This window comes from Electrona antarctica (genome assembly GCF_951216825.1).
Source record: "Electrona antarctica genome assembly, chromosome: 6".
Taxonomy (NCBI): domain Eukaryota; kingdom Metazoa; phylum Chordata; class Actinopteri; order Myctophiformes; family Myctophidae; genus Electrona; species Electrona antarctica.
The window spans coordinates 7563317-7578781 of record NC_136811.1 but is presented as its reverse complement, the minus strand read 5'-3'; the positions used below and the strand labels follow the sequence as shown (position 1 = coordinate 7578781).

Here is a 15465-nt window from a genome sequence, read left to right as displayed (position 1 = left end):
GTCTACTAGTACGAACATATCCCACATTGAATGTGGGATATGTTTGTACTATAGTAGACACCTTTACAAACACTTGGTAAAAAATGTATTCCCAGATTGTATTACTATACCCTGACTACCAAGACATACAGTATGCTTCTATAGTACGTACTTTCATGCAGATAATACTCAAGTGAAATATAAAACAAATGCTCTTATCATCGTACATCATCATGACATAAAATATAGGCACTATGCCTATTTGCTCAGACACTATGACATAAAATTCTCCATTCACACGAACACGGAACGGATAACAGAGCACGTGGCATGAATATCACAGAGAACTAAGTGCTTTCACAGTTGTGTCCAAGGCAAGGGAAAGTCAAAATATCAGGGCACACCTGTTCAAATCTATGCAAGCTAGGGAATACACGTGTTGTTTTTTTGTTTTTCACTGTCCGTCCACTGTACCACGATAAAGATTTGTTTTTGATATCTGAATGCTGTATGTTATTAAGTTGGCTGTTCACTAAGGATGTTTTTGCTTTAGGAAAATGCATAGGGAAGCCATGGCAGTTGCGCTGGAGAACTATGTGTCCATAACTGTTGGTTTATGTATCTTGGTGTATGCACATTTTGCGAGTGTCTTGTAAGCATGTGCTGGCTGGGCATCTTGTGGTGCATGACACTATAATATATACTATATTACAACAACAAAACATTTTCAAAACCTTAATAAGCCCTATGATACTTGATACAAAATACTGTATATAGCATCTCTAGAAAATCTAGAAAATTAGTGACTTTTAACAGAATTTAAACATTTAATTTAACAAATTTACCTAGAACGCATGAATGAATGAATGAATGAATGAATGAATGACAATAATTGGAAAATAGGTGTGCAGTTAAATAAAACACTTATATGTCATAAGTTCATAACCTTTTGTAAATTAATACAATTCTTTTGTATTACTTTATTATATTCCAGGGCACTCCTGGACTTGTCTCACACTGTTTGGAAATCTCTGGTCTCAGAGAATGATATGCTGCATAATGTAGCATCACCATCCAAGGAATTTAGGGGGAAATAGTTTGAGGGATTGAATCATAACATACCGTAACACATTTCACCAGCCATATGATCATATTCTCCCACTAAGGGAGATGGTTTACTGGCTTTTAAAGACAGAGATAAACAAACATTTAGGCTCTAAATCAGTGGTTTTCAACCCTTTTCATACCACGGTCCATGCCACAGACGAAAAACAGTCTAAGTCCACACTATTTATCGTATAAATGATGGATAAGGGATCAGGACAACGAGGCCTTTTCGTGGAGGGGTCAGAATGAAATTTGGACTTAGACTGTTTTTCGTCTGTGGTACTCATTTATTTGGCATTTGAGCCACGGACCACGATTTGATGAGATGTAACATCTCAGACCAAAATTGTATTAATATTTTAATCTTTTGTTTGTCGTTGGATAAGATTTTGTCCACAATTCCATGCTATTGATGGTAGCTTACCATAGGAGAGATAATGGCAAACGATTGATCAACATTATACAATTGTTATACACTCTTTTTTTTTTAAACAATATATGTATTGACATTCTTTTTCAATTATATAAAACATTACAGTTATAGCTCTGTTGTTAATAAAATGTCCAGAAAAAACAAACATAACAGATACACAAATACAATACAAATACAATGACAACAAATAAATAAAAAATACAATCATAACAAACACAACTCAACAATCAAAAACAAAAACAAAAACAAATAAAACAGATATGGTCCCCATTTTCCTCCCCACATTACTGTGGATTATCTAATACAGGTCCTAATGGATTGCTGTTCATAAAATGCATGAACTGTCCCCATATTTCTTGAAAGTCATCAGATTTCCCTTTAATGGCTAAAGTCAATTGTTCTAGTGCAAGACAATTTGACAATGCTTTGTACCATTGCTTGATGTCTGGTTTGTCTGGATTTTTCCAAAAGAGTGCAATTGTACGTTTAGCCTGTAGAAGAGAGTAAGTAATCATACTCTTCTTTTTACTATTAATTTTGAAGTTATTAGGAAATATACCCAAGATACACAGTTGTGGACAAATAGGAATATCCTCTGAGATTATCTGAGATAATATACCAAGTACTTCTTTCCAAAACGGCATGATCTCTGGGCATTGCCATAAACAGTGAAATAATGTACCCTTCTCCACGTTGCACTTCACACATTGGTCTGGTATAATAGGATCAAAACGATTGAGTAGAGAAGGAGTAATATACGTTCGCATCAACCATTTGTATTGTAGTAACTTATATCTGGTATTGATCGTCTGTGTTTGGCCTTTGTAGCAAGCCCTCTCCCAATGTTCAACACTTATTTCTACATTTAGATCGTTACACCAGGCCAATCTTCTACACTCACCTCACAAACATATCATAAACCAGAGATACTTGACCACGACCATCAGAATAACTTACAATAATCTTTTCTAATACTGATAGAGATGGAAGCTGGATTGAGTTATCTTGGGTACTTGAAATAAAACTTCTTCTGTAGGTACTTAAAAAAAATATTTGATGGAATATCATATTTCCTGCGAAGTCCTTCAAAAGACATCAGTACACCCTTTTCATACAGATCAGAGATTTTGGCAATGCCCTTGTCTGCCCACGATTTAAACCCCCCATCATGACTCCCAGGTTTAAAATTCTGGTTACCCCACAAAGGAGAAAAACGTGAAAGTTTAGTATCTGAACCAAGGTATTTTTGTGCTTTAAACCAGACTTCAATCGTGTTCTTAACAAAGGGGTTCTTTGTCTTTTTTTGTAATTTTTTAAGGGAGTCAGAGTATAAATAGGCAGGGAAGATGTTGTGTTACGCTCTATTTGCACCCAAGATATGCATGTTCTATCAGAAAACCAGAACATTGCTGCTCTTATCTGAGCTGCCATATAATACCAGTAGAGATTGGGAAGTTTTAACCCCCCTCTCTCATATGGCAAGAAGAGTAGTGATACAATCGTAATCTGGATTTATTGTCTTTCCAAATAAAGTTAGTAAAGAGTTTTTTCATATTAGCAAAAAACAAGGGGGGTGGTTTTAGGGGTTGTGACTGGAATAAATACAAGAATTTGGGTAAAATATTCATTTTATTATGTTAATGAGGCCAATCAAATTGTTATACACTCTAATTGTGTAGACTTATTGTAAATTAAGTAGGCCTAATGCAGATGTTTAACAACAATTTTACTCTTGAGAGCGTAAAATGAAACCAAATTAATCCGTATAAGCAGAGCCGGACTTACCGTTGGGCTAGGGTGGGCTGAAGCCCGGGGGCCCCCGACTAGGGGTGAAATCCAAAGTGAAATCCAATTCAAGTGAAATGTGTGTATTGTTATTGTATTTAGTTGTATTATGGTTAAACCATTGAGAGCTTCTGCCTGCCTGCCTCTCTTTTTAGGGGCCTGGGTACCCCAAAATGAAAACAAAATAGCCCAAAATTTTTTCGGCCTCGCGGCTGCGCCGCTCGGCCAGATCGCAGGACGCGCGGCTTTGCCGCGCGCCCCAAGGGGGGCCCTCAAATTTGCTCCAGCCCGGGGGCCCTCAGCAAGGTTAATCCGGCTCTGCGTATAAGGGTCCATTTGGTTTCATATTTAGACTCTCAAGAGTTAACGATCTAATAGGGTCCATTTGGTTATCAACGCTCCATTAATTAGCTAGCGACCACCTGGAACCCCACCACTGGTGGTCCGCAGACCACTGATTGAAAACCACTGCTCTAAATCAATATAAATGGAAATCACCCAACACAATCTTTAATTCTTGCATAATATCAGTTCCCTGGCTGCCACAGGATTGAATAAATCAAAAAAGAAAACTCCATGACCAAGTAATACAATTTATTTTCAATGTCTGACTTACTTATTAGAGTTTTGCACAACAACCAAGTTTGGGAAAATAACAGCAATGTCATGCATTTCTCTGCTATAGTTGCTGAACATGATGATTATTATGATCGTGACTTCATGGATATAATGCTCAGCAACATCACAGAGAAGTGCTTTGCGAACTGTTTGTGTCCAAGGAACACTAAAGGGCAAATATCAAAGGCAAAGGTCCAAATATAAACGCACACCTGTATTCAATTCATTCACCACGCAATTCGTCAATGCTTGGCCCCTGTGGGAGGCGTCCCACAAGCCGGTAGACCACTTCATTCCTGCTCGCTAATGTTTTCAACGTTTTAATAACGGCATTGATGCCTCTCATGATGTCCACCACCGCCTTGTCGAGGATGTGTTCGATGTCATCGGCGCCTGCATCTGCAATAAAATAAAGCATGCGGTCACTTCTTTTGCATTGTGTTTAATTTTCCTAAACACGCGTCTAATTAAAAGGATGAGCAAAATAATTTAGCCAAAAAACAAGTTACTACGATGTGTACGTTTCTATTCCAACATAATCCCAGTCCTCTAAGGCAGGGGTTCTCAACGTTTTTGGCCGGGGACCCCCGGAAATGCTTTGGCAATGTCTCGGGACCCCCGCCCCGCCCCCTCCCGACCCCCAATATAAATTGACTGCTACAATAACCTTAAACCATTTTGGGCGGGAACCCCTTTTGGTGTTTTAAGCATTGTTATAATTTAGCTATTGAAAAATAGCAGATCTACAAGCTCATAGCGCGCCACCGAGTGGCGCGCTACGAGCTTGTACGTCTGCTATTTTTGAAAAAAAGTGAAAATAAAATTAAAAAATAAATCTTTTTTTTTTTCTTTTTTTTGAAAATCATTTGGGGACCCCCTAAAATAATTTGGCGACCCCCCGAGGGGTCGCGACCCACGGGTTGAGAACCCCTGCTCTAAGGCAGTGGTTCCCAAACCTTTTTCATGTCAAGGACTCCCAAATTGACACTAATTAGCCCGCGGACCCCCATTTGAAAAGATATGGCAAGGACCCCCATGAGAGAAGGCTCTAGCAGTGATTCTCAACCCGTATCATTTCAAGGACCCTCAGTGTGACTAATATGCATTAGTATACGGACCCCCATTTAATGGCATTTCTATCTCTCAGACCCCCAATTTATATTGTAAAATCAATGTTAATTTAACTCTGAGTGTACAAATGGAACCGTCCATTTGTACACTCTCAGAGTTACAGACCCATAAGGGTCCATTTGGTCCCTAACTATCATTTAGCTGGGAACTCCCTCAACTTAAAAGGAACCCTGGCTAATATGACAAATATGCCTTAAAACATTATACTTACCCTCTGTAACTAAAATTAAAAACACTTTAAATATTTTATTTCTTTCATAAATAGAGAATCTTTCACTCTATAGAGCGTCGCAGTCCCGCCTCCTACCCTGGACCAGGAAATAAAACCCAATGCATTATTCTCATAGACATTTCTTAAAGTATTTATTTAAAGACGGTTACGCCGCGGACAAAGCCAACTCGAGTCGTGACAACTCATGACAACACAAACAATATTTTGGACCAAACAAATAATTACAAAGAAGAAAAACAACAAAAAAAGTGTTGTAACCTCCCGTGTTTTTCTTCTTTCTAATTATTTGTTTGGTCCAAAATATTGTTTGTGTTGTCATGCGTTGTCACGACTCGAGTTGGCTTTGTCCGCGGCGTAACCGTCTTTAAATAAATACTTTAAGAAATGTCTATGAGAATAATGCATTGGGTTTTATTTCCTGGTCCAGGGTAGGAGGCGGGACTGCGACGCTCTATAGGAACTGCTCCTGTCACAAGTTGATGATGTCATATGTCTGTGTAGTCCAGCCCTATTGAATGTATTGATTGCACATGCTAATAAAAAGTAGTTACAATTGATTGCTTTGATGCTCATATTATCCTTAGGAAGCATAAAGTTGTTTTTTAGCATAATGCATTCCATACATTCCATAGGGCTAGACCACATGGACATATGACATCATCAACTTGCGACAGGAGCAGCTCCTATTGAGTGAAAGATTCTCTATTTATGAAAAAAATACACTATTTAAGGTGTTTTTATTTTTGTCTTAAGGCATATTTGTCTTATTAGCCAGGGATCCTTTTCTTAACCCATTTTGGGCGGGAACCCCTTTTGGTGTTAGCATTATGTTATGCTTTAGCCATTGAAAAATAGCAGATCTACAAGCTCATAGCGCGCCACCGAGTGGCGCGCTATGAACTTGTAGGTCTGCTATTTTTGAAAAATCGAAGAACGACGGACATAGAAACATAGCTTTTTCAGAAAACTGTCAGGATGTAGAAGACATTTTTAGAATCTGATCTCAGGTCAAAATGGGTTAAGGACCCCTGGGGGTCCCCGGTCCCCACTTTGGGAACCACTGCTCTACAGCTACAGCTAGGTGGCCCATGCAACTGGCTGACCCATTTAACCAGTAACTTTGGGATTGGTGTGATGATTAAATTCACTGGCTGAAGGTCGAGCCTATAATGTTATGCAACGCAGCCAGGTAGACGGCTTTTGTTCTAGGGGTGTTGCGACGCCGCCAACGTGTGTTGATGACTCTCGTGGACATGAATGTTGTGCACACCACGGTGCACACACACACACACACACACACACACACACACACACACACACACACACACACACACACACACACACACACACACACACACACACACACACACACACACACACACACACACACACACACACACACACACACACACACACACCATTGTCAGTTCTTACCTAGAACATTAACCGCTATTTTCTTGTAGTGTCCACAGTAGTAGTCGCCCGCGTCACTCAGTTCGGCTGAAGTGATTTCCAGTTGTGACTGTCGAAGACGTGTGTTCACCTCATGGCGATCATCCGTAGACTTAATTACTTTCCACCAGTTGATCTCTTCACCTCCACCTATAGAGCAAACATTGTCAAATATTAATTTTGAAAATAGCAGGTATACAACTACATACTTTCACAATATCTTTGGGACTGAGTCAAACTAAAATGCGCAAAAATGAATTTTCCACTTTCAAACATGTTTGGGGGTCATTTTAACGTCTACTTGTGTGAGCACCCCAGGGTGTGTCTGGGTTGTTCACAAAAGGGAGGGGAGTCCCCAGTTCAAATGTGATCATTTTGGGGGGTCTCCAGTTCAAAATATATGATTTATATTGGGGATTCACTGAAACGTTTGGGACCCTTGTGCAAGAGAGGGAGAGAGAGAGAGAGAGAGAGAGAGAGAGAGAGAGAGAGAGAGAGAGAGAGATAGAGAGAGAGAGGGGGGGAGAGAGAGAGAGAGAGAGAGAGAGAGGGAGAGAGAGAGAGAATACTTCTAAATGGATAGATAATAACGTTTTAGGTAAGTTACTTACCCCTACAAGACATACTGAAGGTGTCTCCTACACCTACATCTTGCTGTTCAATCTCAATCTCTAAATCGGCACCAGGGAGAGGACAGGAGAGAAAAAGTTTGATTGTGATAGCAGACAATTGTAGAAACGACTTAAAACAAATTGAATACATTAAATGGAAAAACACTGCAACAAAACAATTGTACTACAAAAACGTGTCAAACATTGGCCTAATTATCAAATAGTATAACAAACACATTGTGAAAATAGCTGATGTATATAATATTATAACACAAGCGCTGTGAGGTTAGCCTGGGTAAACCCCTCCCCATGTTGTCCAGCAGGGGGAGTGGGTTTACCCAGGCTACTGTGAGGTGGCAGTTCGGCTATTTTCACAATATGTATCTGTGGAACTAAATGTATAATGCCTTCAACTCCTGCAATTCCTACAAGTGCTTAATTGTCAGGCTGGGCCGCCAGCCCCCCAAAACATCATATTTGAAATGGAGACCGCCTCCATTTCAAATATGATGTTTTTGGGGGCTGAAAGATTTGAGGTGATCAAGGTACATTATTAATTCCTTACAAAATGTTTAAAACACCAACATGTTTCAACCCACTGGTTTTCATCAGGGCTGTATATTAATACTGACTGTATCACTAAACTCCCACATACTGTACAAGAGTTGCTCACAGAGAACATATCAGCTGCCTGTCAGTCACTGTTATCATACCATCGTCAAATCACAATAATTTGTGACAATCAAAAACATTCTTACAATTATTTTGGAGATAGCAGATCTACAAGCTCTTAGATCGACTATTTCCACTATTTTTGAAAATGTTTGAAAATATATGAACATTTTCCAACGTGGAAACGATTATGACGATTATGCAAAAATAATTGTGATTGTCACAAATAATTGCGATTTTCATTAAGTTTACTAAATATGTCAGTATTTCTTTTGTATATTTGGGTTATTTGTCATATCTGCCCCATGCAACTCCAAAGACCTAAAACAGATTTTTTTTTTTAAATTCATAATGTTCTGTGTTCAACAACAAATACTCAATTAAATCGTTAATCGCAATTATCTGTGTGACAATGAATCGTCATGTAAAATGTCATAATTGCATCAGACCGCAACAGGTGAATAATTAAAGAAAGGTAAATAGAAACACTGCACTGCACACACCAAAGAACTACATTATTGGTCCATTCATGTTAAAAGATCTAGATTGTAGGACTCACCCCCGTCCTGACCCCATGTCACACACGCCAGCAGCAGCAGCAACGCTGTCGTTCTCAGGATGAAAGCTGATTGGTCCATTCTCTTCACCTGCTTAACAGCTGTTTGAGCTCAGTAGGTGATTTCAGTCTCTGATCTGCAGATGTAGTATATGCTGTCACTTAGACACACACACACACACACACACACACACACACACACACACACACACACACACACACACACACACACACACACACACACACACACACACACACACACACACACACACACACACACACACACACACACACACACACACACACACACACACACACACACACACACACACACACAAATCAGTGTTAACTTAACTTTGACAGTACATTTAGTCTCGTGAATAACACACCATTTAGTTTTAGTCCTATTTTAGTCATCTGAAATGGTTTAGTCTAGTCACTAGACTAACTCTAGTCTTAGTCGACTAAATGTCAAAAGCCTTTAGTCTCAGTCTTCAAAATGACCACTGGCACAAATACACACCTGCTGTTGCTGCTGCTGAGTGCTGTACTGAGCCAACCCTTAAAGTGGTTCTATATGGCCTCAGAAATGTTTGTTCTATTCCTATTGAAATCTGTCCTTGTCCTTGTCTCATATCTTCTGGTGACGTGCCCAAAACTGTATCTATTCCCCACATGTGTATTATTGAACTTCAGAACTTGTTGTGTGATACTGCCTGGTGTCATGTTGTTCTCTGCACGTGCGACTCAACTGGGACTGAACTGGGGCGGGGGGGGGGGGGGGGGGGGGGGTTTGTCAGAGAGAGACTAGGAAGAGAAGGTGGAAGGGGTAGCTTGGCTCCAGCCCCTAAATCACTAGCCACGCCCATGAAAAATGTATCTAATTCAGGCTGAGGGTCACGCTATGGAAGGGATCGATCGATAGATTCCTTTATTGTCCTGTGGAAACAAGAAAAAGCACTGTAGTATACAGTAGAGACAAGGCAAAAGAACGGACAAGAAGCATCAAAAAACAATAATAACTAGAACTGCACTCTGTCGAGTGCCTACTTGCTTGTTGCACACAAGTAGGCCATAAATGGCCTACTAGTGTGCAAGCAGAGCGCGCAGCAAGTACTGTCGACCGCTACAAACTGTCAAATCTCAGCTTCTCTTTGAAAGAATGATTGAAATATTGAATTATTAGGTTTAGCTATTTGCTACGTACCTACTTTTTGCACGTAAAAAAGTAGTATTATAATATGAAGTATATCGTAATAAAGATGTGGATTAAAGGACCCAATGCCTTCGATGGTATATCTCGATCAGTGTCGGGTGGATTAAAGGAAATGCCTGTAATTTGTAAATTGATTAGCGGTATATTGTGGTTACTTTTGATGCGTATGCAGCGTCCCAGCATATGACGTCAGTGTATAACTGGTATAGCTAGCTCTCAATGATGACTAGCTCTCAATGATGACGTAATAAAGATGTGGATTAAAGGACCCAATGCCTTCGATGGTGACGTATATCTCCTCGATCAATGTCGGGTGGATTACAGGAAATGCCTGTAATTTGTAAGTTGATTAGTGGTATACTGTGGTTACTTTTGATGCGTATGCACCGTCCCAGCATATGACGTCAGGGTATAACTGGCGTCATATGCTAGCTCTCAATGATGACTAGCTCTCAATGATGACGTAATAAAGATGTGGATTAAAGGTCCCAATGCCAGAGTGTAATTGGTTTTCGATGGTGACGTAATGACGATATGTTTTAGTGTCGGGAGGATTAGAGGTAATGCTCCTATGTATACATGTATGTAGTCTGGCACCACTGCCGTATCAGGCACAAGTAGTCATTACGTCATTTGCTGGGACGGTGCATACGCATCGTCCTGGGCGAAACTAGTACTTGCGCGCTCTGCTTGCGCAAGTAATAACCAGTAAGACGCCCTGAGGGTGACTAACGACCTTGCCCTGTCAGAACAGGTCAGCTCCATATATGGAGATCTAAGGGTGGCAGCGGTCAAGAAAGCTCACAGAAGGAAAAGTCATTTTGATTGATTGATTGAATATTTTATTAGGCAACATATAAATGCAAACAGCACAATGTACAGTCAGGTATTTTTTTTGTCCGAAAAAGGATTACACCGAAGAAAGACCTTGCGGCCTTGTTTCCATTCGGGTCCCATCCACTCACACATGACATGAATAATAATTGAACACAGTAACACAGTTGATATAACAGCATATCAATTTCCTCTAAACATGAAATATACAGTATGCATAGGTTGGGGCTGAAGTTAATCGGAAGGGGATTATTAGTATAAAGAGGCTGGGGCGATCACCTCCTCTCCCTTTGACCTGCTGATAGGTGAATTTTTAGGCCTGTCTTGAAGGAAGCCAGAGATTTGTTTGTTTTGAGAGATGGGGGGAGGGCATTCCACACCTGGGTAGCAGTGCTTTGAAAGGTGAATTTGTTTTATAAATGGGTGGCACCAGATCGTTGTTCACGCTCCCTCTAGTATCATGGTCACGTGACATGACTCTCTCGGTGGAAAATCTCGCACCAGAAGTTCGATGAAATACATGTCAGTGAATGGAGCCGGCTGGACCAGCTCATGAACAAACAATTTTTTATGAAACATTGAGACCTTTGTCATACAATCGGTTCAGGAATATAAAAGAAGATAATAACACATTATTGTCTGCTGTGTTGCTTTTCGATGTGTACACTGTGGTATCTAAAGAGCACAAACTAGTTTCTGAACGGGTCTGCAAGTATCCCGAGACTATCCATGCACCGTTACCCGTCTGGCAACCAAATCTCGCGATACCTCAGAGACAGAAAGGAGTATCTGGCCCTGTTTAGATGCCTCAATAAAATGATGTACTGTGCACATCGAAAAGCAATAAGTTATTAGAAAACAACCTGTTTTATATTCCTGAACCGTTATGACAAAGGTCTCAATCGTTCAGAAAAAGTGTTTGTTCATGAGCTGGTCCAGCCGGCTCCATTCACTGCCTTGTATTCAACTTCCGGTGCGAGAATTTCCACCGAGAGCGCCATGGAGCAGCCCAGTCATGTGACCATGACTTTTCCTTAATAAATGAAGACAAATCTGTTCAAAATCATATTAATGAGCTGGGCTGCTGCAGTGCTGCAATATGGAGCATCTCCCCTTAATTCACTTTGTTGACACACTGGACAGTTAGAGTTCTCACATTGCGTCACAACGCATTGTGAGCTTGTCGATTGGCTATTTCCATAATGCCCGAAATGTAGGTGCATGGTTGTTAATGTATGTTTTGTAACAATAATCAAAACCTTCATCAACTAGTAAGTAATGTTTTCAAAAAGATGTAGTGAAGTCAAAAGTGCAATATTTAGGTCCGACCGTCCGAGGTGTAGTGGAGTAGATGTAAAAGTATTGTAAATTGTAAATACTCATGTAAAGTACAAATACCTCACAATTGTACTAAAGTACAGTACACGTAAATGTACTTCCACCACTGGTCTACATAATACCACACGGCTCCAGCTGACCTCAGAGAGATGGTGGTACACGTGCATAAGATGATTGTCATGAATTATACTTTATGACCTTTATCTGCCTGACCCATTCAGTACACACATGTGGTCAATCACTCCTCTACGTAAGCATAATTGATACACTTGATACGACGACGAACATCAACTACTTTATCACGTGTCGTAGACTGACGTCTGTGCACAGCGATACGAAATGTTTGTTCTATTCCTATTGAAATCTGTCCTTGTCCTTGTCTCATATCTTCCGGTCACGCCATGTGTCCAAAACGGTATCTATTCTCCTTGTGTATTATTGAACTTCAGAACTTGTCGTGTGATACTGCCTGGTGTCATGTTGTTCTCTGCACGTGTGACTCAACTGGAACTGAAACAACAATGATGACTTATTGATGGATTCACAACAATCACAACAATGACGACTTATTGATGGATTCAAAAGCATGTGCCTTTTTAGATTTTAGGGTTGGCTATTCAAAAGTATAGCAGATGTACAAGCTCACAGCGCGTCACTTTGTACTGAAATGTCTTAAGTGTGAATACTACTAATTTAGAATGGACTTGTAGAATCGGCCTCAGGTCTTAATGGGTTAACTATAATAGTTAGCCTGCAGCAATCTGAAGTTAGTGGATATATTTTTTTAAATCCTTACTGTCTTTCTAGGACCATTTCCCCCCCAGTCAGTTCCTCACTAAATAGCCTATAGTCTATATCAGTGTTTCCCAACCTTTTTTGTCCCAGGGCACACTTTTCATAGCCTAAAAATCTCGGGGCACACCTAGATATACGGGGGGTGTGCATGTGTGTATGTGTGTGTGTGTATATATATATATATATATATATATATATATATATATATATATATATATATAGATATATATAGTAAAACGTCTTTGATACCAAACACATTATACTTTTGACAGAGTAAAACTTCTTTGAACCCAATATACTTTTAAAAACACACATGACAGCACTCATCTGTCTGACACATTTAACCTTTTTTAGATTTTTTATTTGAAGCTAGATCTATAACTTCTACATTAAAACTTCATTAAAAACATCTAATTAATTGGAGGCTTTGTGATTAATTAATCTCAATTAATCACATTTGCATATCAATAGGCCTATTTGACCTAGCTGAGCAGTGAGCTTTTTAAAAACAACTTTATTAGAGAAAAACTAAGACTATGGAATAAAAAAAAAGAAAGTGGGTTTGAATTTATAGGTGGTGGCATGTCTCTGAGTTTTGGGAAGTGCATAGTTTTGACAGGTCTGCCTGTGCTGTGGACAGTGAAACCCTGACCATTAAACACGGGCAGACGCAACAATGCAGTCTATCATTCCCATTCGTCTTTGTGTCTGCCCGTGTAAACGCAGCAGCGAGTGTGAGGGGTTGGGGAACGGATGGAAAGTACATAGTGTTATTAAGGAGGACTCCTTCTAACTCCTTCTAACTATATGGAAGTTAAACTAACGTTAGCTCCCATGCTAGCGACTAGCTAGTAGCTTCCCTCGTCAGACAACAGAACACCACCACAGATCGGGTGGAAGCTGCTGATATCACTGCTTGTGCCCGTGGATGGGAAATACGATTTAAAAGGCTATGGAAGCGTGGATGAAAGCACAGATGTGTGCAATAAAGTTGTGTCGGATCTGCCTGTGCATCCCGTCTGCTGCTCGTGTGTTGTAACTTGTGACTGTCCCTGGCTGCTGATGCATAGTTAATGAGTGTCATAAGCATGCGCCCTTACTGCGCTGGAAGTAGCAGATCTACACGTTATCTATACCCGTCGCAATGCACAGCGCTTTGGGCTTGTACATCTGTGTTTTTCCCGCAGTTAGTTCACAACTTTAGGATCGAACCAACGTCCGATGCAGACGCTATTTTGACCGATCCAGACTTGACAGATTTGACACCACTAGTGATTAACATTCCTATGGCCGATGGTCGTTAGAGTCTATTGTTCCGTGGTTGTTGTTGTCGCACGTCTAATTAATTAGAAGTGTGACAAGAACGACGACGCAACAATAGGAATCCTGCAGCTCAATAGCTATTGCTTTCGGGGGAGGGTTTAAGTGTTAGGGTTAGTGTTACATTTTCGGTCAAATCAGGCGGCACACCTGGACACATCAAACGGCACAGTAAAGTACCGCGGTACACAGGTTGGGAAACACTGGTCTATATCATCCACACAACGACATTTTAAATACACATACATGGTACTGCTCACACACACAACTATATATTAGATTGTGTCATGATCCAAGGAGTTTAGGGGGAAACAGTTTGACGATGAGGGAACACACGATAGATTACACGTACCAGCCAAATAGATAGTATAGAGCAGCGGTGGGCAACTTTGACAATGGAGAGGGCCACTATATTTCAACACTCACTCCCTAGGGCCATATATTACGGTCGTCGCAAAAATAGCCGATCTACAAGCTCAAAACGCGTCGCGCTGCGACGCGTTTTGAGCTTGTAGATCGGCTATTTTTGCTATATTCGAATTGAAATCATGAATTTTTGCTATTTTTTTAATCAGAATCCTGAAAATTAATATTTTTCATTTCAAATGCCTTTAATTATACTTGTGTTGAAGCATTGAGCTACTAATTTAGACTGAAGTAATTAAAGCGGGTCATGTTTGCATGTTGTGGAATTGTAATCAGCTGAAACCAATATTATATCAGAATTCTGACATTAACCTGAGGGCCGCATTAAGTGAAGGTGGGGGCCGCATGTGGCCCCCGGGCCGCCAGTTGCCCACCCCTGGTATAGAGTATTCACTATATTGGAGTCTTGACAGTGATTGTGATTCCCTTGCCAGTACTACTGCAGTCTGTAAATGTTTCTTTATAGCTGCTTTAAGACCATTGATAGTTGCACTTGAAACGGTTCTGCTTCGCCCCTTCTATTCCACTGTTAGTGTCCCACAAGGATTTTAATCTATAGCTTTGATTGATTGATTTTATTTCACAGTATGTAAAATGGGTACATTTCAAACAAAAAAAGCACAAGTCAATACAAAAACTGTGTACGAACCATGATGAAGCACTGACAACAGGGTCCACTATTTTCAATTCATCAGAACATTTAGAGACGTACAAGTACACTTCTATAAAAAGGGTGGCCCCCCCACCCCCCCCCCCCCACTCAGACTTTATTTACGGGGGCCAGTTTTGAATTGAAGCCGTCCGTAGGTGCCCTTTGGGAGCGGTTTTGAAGGAGTCAAGGGATTCACATGTCTTAATGGCTGTTGGTAGGGCGTTCCACATTTTGGTGGCATAGGAGCGAAATTAATTTAGTCCCTTGTTCAGGGTTGCACATGGTTTGTTGAACTGTCGTGAGTGTGG

At 40.3% G+C, this 15465-nt stretch overlaps 1 protein-coding gene across 2 annotated transcripts; it reads right to left on the bottom strand.

The window, feature by feature from the left end:
• Nucleotides 1-3881: 3881 nt before the first annotated feature.
• LOC306925529 (uncharacterized protein) lies at nt 3882-9235 on the bottom strand. Of its 2 annotated transcripts, none has more exons than XM_079504402.1 (5): nt 9100-9235; nt 8580-8737; nt 7349-7408; nt 6720-6887; nt 3882-4321 (listed from the first exon to the last, which is right to left on the bottom strand). In XM_079504402.1, the coding sequence occupies exons 2-5, from the start codon at nt 8656-8658 to the stop codon at nt 4146-4148; spliced, it is 483 nt and encodes a 160-aa protein (XP_079360528.1). In that variant the 5' UTR covers nt 8659-8737; nt 9100-9235; the 3' UTR covers nt 3882-4145. The 2 variants fall into 2 exon arrangements, with proteins under 2 accessions (XP_079360528.1, XP_079360529.1); XM_079504403.1 differs by having other exon boundaries at nt 8580-8731; nt 9100-9175.
• Nucleotides 9236-15465: the final 6230 nt, after the last annotated feature.

Bases quoted from the DNA above. Each gene is read 5' to 3' on its own strand.
- LOC306925529 (XM_079504402.1), bottom strand. From the start codon at position 8,658: ATGGACCAATCAGCTTTCATCCTGAGAACGACAGCGTTGCTGCTGCTG. The intron at 7,409-8,579 runs GTGAGTCCTACA...GTGCCGATTTAG, and splicing joins GACATGGGGTCAGGACGGGG to AGATTGAGATTGAACAGCAA. The intron at 4,322-6,719 runs GTAAGAACTGAC...ATTTTATTGCAG, and splicing joins AATAGCGGTTAATGTTCTAG to ATGCAGGCGCCGATGACATC.